Here is a 9,314-nt window from a genome sequence, read left to right as displayed (position 1 = left end):
GACTATCCAGTTTTAAGATCATAGTGAGCTGAATGGAATATGGAACCGAAATCTTCTGGGGGAGTGAGCTTATTCTTTTGTCTTGGAATTGTTTTTGTGGTAGCTTTATTTCACTTTGCTTTTCCCAGTCCCCGCTGCGAAAGGGGAAATGTTTATGAAGGCAGCTTGTATGCCTGACTGGGCTCTAGGTAGTGAAAGGCTTACTCACAAGCTGGTCCACAGTCACTGTGATAACAAAAGATGAGGATTTCAGCAATACAGTATTTTGGTGACTGGGAATTTTCCTGAGGTTTTATTGTAAATGAATCCTGTGAAGAAGAGAGAAACAGGTCCCAGGATAAGAGTTAGGAATGAAGGATTGACTGAATTTTCATCTGGTAGTAGAGAAGAAGAGCACTTCTGCGAGTGCTTTTATTTTGAAAGGGGAAAAGTAATTGAAACATTCAGAACACAAAATGAGTTTGTGGTAACTAGGCTGTGACTTAGTTAAGGAAATACATCCTTTTCCTGTTCTGTTGCCAAGGGAAATAACTTAAGTGATGGGAATAAGCTGTTTCAAGAACTTTGTAAAAACAGGTACCTGTAGAAATGCTAGAACTAAATATTCAGGGAAAACACTGTTGCATGTCTTGGCTTCCTTTTCCTCCTAAGCTACCAATTAGGTCTCTGGCTCAGTTACAGGTTGTGTTAGAAGAGCTGTGGAGAGCTGAAATGCCCCTTTGTGTCTGAGGGGAAAGGAAGCTTTTAAATTCAGATAAAATTGTGGTCTGCTTAATGGCTGAGCAGGGAAAGACAGTCAGAAAGTGACAAAGGCAAGTTCCTGTGATTTTTTAATACAGCTGTCTTCCTACTTTTCTCTTAAAAAATGATAATGAGTTTTGAAAGAGTCAGCATAGACATAACCTGGTACCACTGCCTGACTTTTTTTCATGCTGTGATATGTCTCCTTCTTGAATTCCTGCCAGTGTTGCACACGCTCCTGCAGGAGTGGCATTTACCCCCAGAAACGCCTGTCACACCTGCATTTGCCTGCAGAGTGCTCAGTGTATGATCTGCAGCTGTTGGGATCTTTGCACTGCTCCTACCAGGTATTCCCAGCCTCTCCCCAGTGCACAGCAGATAACGTGGCAGACTATAAAAAAATCATCTTCCAGCCCACCCTCTGGACCAGTAATTCAATACCAGCTTTCTTCAGTAATTCAATACCAGCTTTCTTCAGCAATTACAAACCACATTTTAAGAAACGGAGGCCTGGACTTGCTGCCAAAATGTGTGTTAAAAATGACCTTGAAGAATGCCTGGAATGAGGGTGGTGTGCAGCCAGCTTTTATTCCACCGTCACAAGGGAACGTGGAATAGCTCCTTAGGAAAGTCTGCAAAATAAAATCACTGATCCTAATCCTATTGAGATGATTGTCAGTGATGCTACTGTTTTATATTATCATTCACAGCCCATAAATGAGACGAAATCAAATCCCCTGAGAACTTAAACGCTGTCTGATAGTTACTATTTTGAAAGCCAGCACTTGTCGCCAATTGTCATATGGTGTTATCTTAGAAGCAGTGTCACCCATATATTTAGAAACTGTTGCAGCTGTTTGCAAATCTGGTAGTCATGTTTAATCACCAGTGGTTTACAGACTAGAGTTTGTTGCACCTAATAAAAAAGCATGACTTTCTCTTTTCTCCTACCATCATTTGAGAATTGAGTCTCTCCCTAATCTTTCTTGTTGCCAAACCTTCCTAGAAGAGATTAAGAACTATACAATAGCAATAAATGTATTTCTTCCTCTCCCACACCATTTGAAAAAATAAGTAAATTTTGAAGTCTCAGAAATATAAAAGTTATCATCTTGTAGTTTCTTTGCATTATGCTTTGTACACAAAGACACTAGGGTCTCAATTAATAAAAAAATATTATGTCCAGCCCCTGTTCTCAGGACAGGGCTTTGCTGTCCAAGAAATTGAGTCTGTTGCAGGTCAGGATCCAGGAGCTAGAGCTACTTCAGCAATAAGGAAAAGAACTCCAAGGGCATTTCCTGAAGACAGCAAACTAGCCAACTGATGAACACCGCTGGAAAAATAATCCTCCTGTTGTCTTCCTCAGATAAAAATTGTGCTAATCACTACTGCAGGCTAGACTGTGCAGTGACAGAGCTGAAAATCTAAGGCAGGTAATGCCCTGTCAGGTAAGAAAGAGTCTCATCTGAGGTACTCTTAGAAAAAAGCGACCTTTATCATAACTGTAACTTCTATGATGATATTTTAAAGTATTAGAATACTTTATACAATGATTGTATAATGAAGTTGTACCTAAGACCCCCTCCTGAACAAAGTACAGTCTTGATTGAGATTGCTTTTGCTCCATCTCTTCTCAAAGAATCAACATGTCTTTGAATTTGCTTTTGCATAACTTGAAGTACAGCGTTCAAATTAATCTTCAATGTGTAGAGGAGCAACAGGATTAAAAATTGGTCTCTCCTTCTTTGATTGTATCTTACCATAAGTGACTTCAAAATCTTTTTTAGTACCACTCAAGCTTTCTAGATTTCCACTCTTTATATCATATCCTAATGCAGAGAGCTTTTTAATTCGATACTGAACAATTTCTGTTGTCAATTCCAGTACCATTGGTGTCTCTCTTATCTGTGCTATAGAAATTCCTTCCTTCAGTAGTCCTTCAAGTCTTTCTTCCAGAACTGGAACAGAATAGTAGAGAAGGGCTGGGCATTTCAGCACTAGTTGTTTTAGTTCTTGATCACTGCACTTGAAGATGTTTTTGGAGAAAAGCATACTCTTCTGCATAGTGGTGGAATTAAGTTGAAAAATAAAGCCTTTAAGTTTGGACAGCAGCTGTAGAACTTCCTGGTCAGTGAAATAATTCTTTTGGAGAAATTCCAAGTTCTCCTGGATTGCAGTGGAAGTATTTAATAAAATAAATGGATTTTGGCTCAAAAGCTTCAGTATCCAGATCTTCATATTTGCTTCAGAGCCCCCTAAATTTAAATAATTTCTTTGTAATGTCTCTATCACGTTTTTGTTTTTCTCAACAGGGTTATAGAAAATATTTGGTGCACTTGTCAAGAACCTGGTGATTATATTATTCTTAAGCCCCAGCTCTTGAAAAAGCAGTATGTTTGCCTTCTGGTTCTGCTGATACTTAGTAGTAAAAAAAGACTCTGGAAATTGCTCTATTAATTTAATCAGCTGTTTTTCATTCTGGCATACTAATTGCCATATAGCTCTTTGAGAGTTTATCTCTGCTGGGGTGTGGAGAATTGCCTCGGGGCAGCGTTCTATAATGTTGGCTACAGTGGTCTCATCTGCTCCCATTTCCTGTAAGATACCAGCAATTTCTTTAACATAGGCCACATCCTGGCGAAGGACCCATTCCTTTAGTCTGCGTATCTTCGTGATGTCAACTGACAAACTGTAGAGGTTCTCGAGGGTTTTTTTATTTTCCTGTCTTGACTTGGTATCAGTTGTGTAATTGGAATGTATTAGGAAGCTTCTGTTTGCTACATCAGGCCATGCTGATGAAAACTTCCGTCCTGGGTTACAGCTCAGCGATCTTGTCAACAGAAGAGTGAACGTGTCTTTTGCACCGTGAGCAACTCCTCTCAGCATCATGGAAGGCAGTCCTGTGGAGGCACAACTGTAAGAAAACACATTTAAGGAACAAGTTAATGGTCAGAATCATTGATATTTAGACAGAACTGGTGTAAGAAATTGCTCTCCAGAGTGGTTTTTGTTATTAGTGCAAAATCCAGCTTTCACATGAAAGCAGGGGGAAAGACTATTTTTTAAGGGTTAACCTTCTGATGGATACGTCACAGGAACAGTAACATGGATGCAACAGACCTGATGTGGGGCAGTGCTCTGCCCATATCAATGTTTGCAGTCATACAAGCTCCAAATGTCAGCCATTTCTTGCAGCTAACACTGTGACTGCATTACAGATCACTCCCACTGTATGAGGAAAATGATTCATGCAATTTCATTTGACAACAATCCCACTAAATAGACAAAAATGGCAGCTTAAATCTTAGTTAGTTCTTATGAATGTATTTGCTTTAACTTCTCAAGCATTATTTGGAGTGTGAGTTGCTCTTTCATGTGTCAGAGACCTACCACGCAGTGCTGCTCCAGCAGCAGTTTGCAGCACAATTTCATTTTGAAATCATTCTTTATATAATTAAGGAAGGAAAAAAAAATCATATGAACCTTGATGTAGGTGTTTTTCTCCAGCTGAGTGTGTGTTAATTGAGTTTGAATAAGCACCCTGGTATTTTAGGGGAGGAAGCAAGTACACAGTAACATTTCCAGGCCTTCACCTACCTCTTCCAACACCTACTTTGCTACAGCTCCTGCTTGCACCAATGCCTTATTTCTGCCTCCAGGTCTCTTCTGTAGGCATAGTCCTTGTGGAATAGGTGTGTGGCTGTGCTAGAGTCCACAGGGCCAACTCCACACCTCACCTTTGCTCAAACTGGCTGCCCAGTTACCACCAATACCACATGAGCTGTCTCTCGCTCCGCAGGGGCAAAGGAGCCGCAGCAGTCAAAGAAAGATACATTAAGTGTATCTTTAACTTCCTGCGGGGTGTTTTCATAACAACCCTTTTGAAGTACCGACTATGGAAGGGAGAACTGCTGATCTCTGCAATACTCCTGCAAATAGCTGCTGCTGGGGGCATGCTTAAAACTGCTCAAACTGAAAATGAGAGTATTTGGACAGTTGGGCTTTTTTGTTGTTTTTTTTTGGGGGGGGGGGGGGTTGTGTTGTTTATTTGTTTTTGGGTTTTTTTAGGAGAGAAAACACTGTTATAATCATGCAGTCCAATCTCCTACATAGCAGACCAGCATACCTATTGCACAACTGTACAAGAGCCCTAGATTCTTCCTTACAGGCCATGGTTTGAGAAAATATGTGGTTTGTTTAGAGAACTTTAGTAGTAGATTCTCTTTTTAGCTGCCAGGTAAGGTTAAATATTTTCCAGAGGTAAATCCTTTGTCTCAAGAGAGTGTACCCTTGCTTTTAGATTGGTTTTTTCCTATTTCTGAGATGGACAATTGTAATGTTATTACATCTTAAACTAATAGAATATGATGTCATTTCCTATATGCACACTTATGTTATTAACAGAAGCTGTTTATTGATAACTCGTTCTTTAGTGTTATTTCACACGTCTAAGGCAAAACCAATTGCCTAATGCACTGCTTGTGTCAGAACCCCAAGGCTGATGATTTTGTCTTCATGTGACTTCAGAAATGCTGTCCCAGTAACCCTAAAAGCACTGGAAGCACTGGAAGTGTAGGTAAGTCACAGATGTTTTGTGCACTGACCTTTCCACGTTCTGAAAACTAAAGTTTTCCATGTCTTTTCCATGACTGCAAATTAAACCTCTTCTCCACAGGAGTGACACAGGTGTCTGTGTCTGAGCACTCTGAGTAGTTTTACTGAGTTTAGTGGGTCCAGTCAGAATAAGCAAATCTCTGAAGAATCAGAGTTTTCTTCATTAATGCTTCAGCTTAGCTAGAAGCAGCCAGCAAAGTGAAGTGTTGTTAAAATAGTTTGGGATGTCAAATAATATTTCCAAAGTACAAAGCTGAAAAATAAACATTACTTTTACTTAAATGCATAATCCTGCTGTTAAACAAAATTGCCTTGTGAGTAATGCAGTCCCTTAAAGTACTGTAATTTTTACTATTACAGAACTTCAAAAATATTCTGAGATACTAAATTGTGCTCTTCTAAAATCTGACATGGGAATGGCTGTTACATTCACATAAATGAAGCTTTACATTTTCCAAAAATGCCTGGGCTCATAGTCAGTTTTTCCCTGTTGTTAGTGAGGATCATCAAAAACACAGAATGCTGTAAAAGAAAGGACAAGTCTGTTTGCCAAAACTCATTTGACAGCGGTATTTAGGAGCCCTTGTAAAAAAGCCCTATGCAAAATACAACATGCGAAATAACATGAATGAATTTGAATGCCATGGTGTTCTACAGAAACCAAGAAGATCTGAGTTATGGCTTGATGGATTTCCAAGCCCATAGATGACACTATTCATGTTTCAGGTATGTAACTGCTTTCAAAAATTCAGAGTTCTCTCAAAGCTCTTGTTGGATCTAATACATGTTCTAATGTGCAAGACCCCACTGTAACTTTTCACATAACTAGATTGCTGTGGGGATTGTAAAGCAATTGGGAGATTAAGGGAAAAAAAACCAGCCAGCTCAGATAAGATGCTTGCTCTTACTGCCCGCAGCACCCTCTCACCCCCAAGTGTTAGAACAGCAATAAGGAAGTGACCTCATGTCAGTTACCTGTGATCCTGCTTGCTAGCACACTTGCAGAGACCTGAATATACAGAGTAAAGGGGTGCTGTAAGTTTCCTTACTTAATGAGACTTCTATGTAAATCTTCTATAGGAAATAGATACAAGGATCAACTGGTTGATTTATCCCATAATGTGAATTTCTGAATGTATGTTCTGAGACTCAAATACCACTTTCGAAAATTAGCAAACCCAAACTTTTACTCATGCTGGACTGTTCACAAAATCTTTCAGTAAAGAGGGCAACTGTATGACTGCTGACCACTACCATTCTCATAACAGGAAACTTAGTAGGCTATAAAGAATTAAATAAAACTACTGAATGCCTAGATGGAACTTTGAGTGAACTAAGAAGAGTAGGTATCTACCTAGAAGAGAGTAGACAGGGTTTGAATGGTTTGTGAAGGAATCTGGGGTGTGAGAGGTTGCAGTTTTGTAGATTAATGCACAGTAAATGTTCACACGTACTTACAAAAAATGAATCCCTGCTTTGCATTAGTGGTGGAAATTAGATAAATTATTATAAAATACACGCTGAACCAACATAAACCTTTCTAGAAAAAAAATATTGAGGATCCTAGAGTAATCCAGGTTTGAAGGGATCTCAAGAGCTCAAAGCAGGGTCTGCAAGATCCAGGCTGCTTTGTCCAGTCACGTCTTTAAAACCTCAATGGATGGAGCCCAGCGGCCTCTGTGAGTTACCTGTTCCAATGCTCAACTTCCTCATGGGAACAAAGCTTTTTCTTACATCGCGGAAAGGAAAGACATTTGCAAACCGCTGGTCATTAAGTGCTGGTGCTTTCAGCACAGACAAAACAAGGGTCTCCAGCACAACCCGCTCCCACGGCCCGGCCACTTGGGGCGTCCCTTTTCCCACCCTTTGGACCCCGCTTGAGGGCGGAGAGGGAGGAGGGGGCTGTTCTCCAGCAGCCAGCAGGGCAGCGGCGGCTGCAGGCCCATCCCGCCCCGATCGCCGCTCCCGCCGCAGACACCGGCGGCCGACGCGGGGTCCCCGCGCCCGGGGTCCCTCCCCCGCCGCGCTTCCCTCGGAACCGCGGGCCTCTCCCCCTGCACGCCGCCCGCCCTACCCTCAGCGCCGCGCCGGCGCTCGGAGCGGGCCGAGCGCAACGCCGGCTGGCCTCTCCGCCACACATGCCCCGGGGCCGGGCCCGCGGGAGAGCGGCCCGAGCCGCGCTGTCCCCCGGCCGCTGTCCCCCGGCCGCGCTCACCGGCCTCGCCGCCGCCGCCGGGCCGCACCACCGCCGCCGCGCGGGGAGCGCTGGCACGTACCGGTGCCGGCAGGGGAGGGGCGCGGGCTGAGCCGCGGGCCGGAGGACGTGGCCGTCCCGCAGCGGGACCCGGCCCAGCATCGTCCGGTGCGGAGCCGGCCGGGCCTCCGCGGCTTGCCAGGGCAGGCTTGGCCGGCACTAGGAAAGTGAAGGGCCCGTGGAGTAAAACTGCTTGCAAAGAGAAGTAGTGGAGTGAATAGAAAAAAAATTTTATAGTAATTTCTAAGTAATATAATAGCAAAGGACTGAACATTTAAAAGTCAGACTACTTGAGTGCCTTTGCTGTGACGGGAAGCAGATGATCCTTTTGATTCGGTAACACCGACATCATGATGGGAGGTTTGCCTTATACCAGTGTATTTTCTTCATATGACCACTGCCTTATTACATAATTAAATTCACATCTAGTCATTGGTCTTATATTGTTTTGCTGGTGGCTTTTCAGAAGTTCATTGAGCTGTGATGGTGAGGACCATCTTCCTCTATCTTATTTTTTTAGTCATATCTACTTATCTTTCTCATCTAGAGTAACAAATCAGCAGTCACATAAATGATTTCTAGACTAGAAATATTTTACTAAAGGTGTTGCGATTTTTTAACAAACTCCAAGTCTGTACAATCACATCTTTCAGAGAGTGAATACCACTACTGTTGTCTCTGTGAACCCTTTTTTTATCAGCCACATGTTCGGTAGTCTCTTGGGTCTCTGAAAAAGAGCTAATGAAGAAGAGAAGTGCTATAGAAAGGAACTGCTGTAGGAACAGGGTTCAGGCTTGGTCTCCTAAGTAATAGCTGTTCCTAGAACAGTTAACAAAGTCTGTGAATATAATCCACACAATAATGTTAAAAAGATGCATCTAAAAAATAGCTTCTAATTTGTAACACCAAATTTACTGTACACTTGCTTCTTTATGGTTTTTTTCTCTTCATCCTTCATGTTATCTTTTTTCCCTTCTATCTTCTCCCCAGTCTCTTCATTTTTTCAATCACAGTCTGGGCTAAATTAGCAATATTGTTTAAAAAATTATTCACATGAGAACACTGTAGAGAGGTTTACTTGTGTGAGGTCCTTGATTAACTGTCATTCTATTTTCTATTTCAACTAAGTTGGAGTGGCTCTTCCCTTGAGATCTGACATTTTAATTAATATAGTCTGCATCCATTATATATTAATATATCCTAATACAATATTAATTATACGTTAATATGTTCTTTCTCTCACTTCTGAGTCAAGAACAAACTGTCTCTGATAGAAGGCATGGCCAGATAGACCTAAAGAGTGTTTTGACATAATGATATGCTAATGATATACTGCAATTGTTATTTAGCCTGTAGCAACAAACAGCTTAGAGACTGATGGTTTTCATGACTGCAATTTGTTTATGAAACCATAAGGTCTAGTGAGGAAGGGCTGTTTCCACCTCAGTATTCCCAAGAAGGCAGATTGGTTGATGCTGGAACTTATTCAGGGCTGTCTTCAGTGTGGCAGCCTTGTGGGGAGCTAGCAGGACACATAATGAGTATGAAAAAGCAGTTTAAATGTTTGAAATAAAAACTATGTTGTGAAGTGACTTTCCTTGAAAATAAGGAATCTACTTCTTCATTGTGTTCAAAAATTATAGAATTCAAACGAGTTTGATGGACAGTGGTCATTAACTAGTGAATTCCTTTTAGTTTTTTATTT

The 9,314-nt window shown here is 41.5% G+C and overlaps 1 protein-coding gene across 2 annotated transcripts; it reads right to left on the bottom strand.

The window, feature by feature from the left end:
• Window positions 1-343: 343 nt before the first annotated feature.
• MTERF2 (mitochondrial transcription termination factor 2) lies at window positions 344-7,607 on the bottom strand. Of its 2 annotated transcripts, none has more exons than XM_084205767.1 (2): window positions 7,571-7,607; window positions 344-3,655 (listed from the first exon to the last, which is right to left on the bottom strand). In XM_084205767.1, exon 2 carries the CDS (start codon window positions 3,628-3,630, stop codon window positions 2,434-2,436), a length of 1,197 nt encoding a protein of 398 aa, XP_084061893.1. In that variant the 5' UTR covers window positions 3,631-3,655; window positions 7,571-7,607; the 3' UTR covers window positions 344-2,433. The 2 variants fall into 2 exon arrangements, with proteins under 2 accessions (XP_084061893.1, XP_084061892.1); XM_084205766.1 differs by lacking the exon at window positions 7,571-7,607 and adding an exon at window positions 7,430-7,557.
• Between the last annotated feature and the right edge of the window lie 1,707 nt (window positions 7,608-9,314).

Source organism: Fringilla coelebs (assembly GCF_963513975.1).
Source record: "Fringilla coelebs genome assembly, chromosome: 5".
Taxonomy (NCBI): domain Eukaryota; kingdom Metazoa; phylum Chordata; class Aves; order Passeriformes; family Fringillidae; genus Fringilla; species Fringilla coelebs.
The sequence above is the reverse complement of the archived record's forward strand: the minus strand, read 5'-3'. Positions and strand labels throughout refer to the sequence as shown.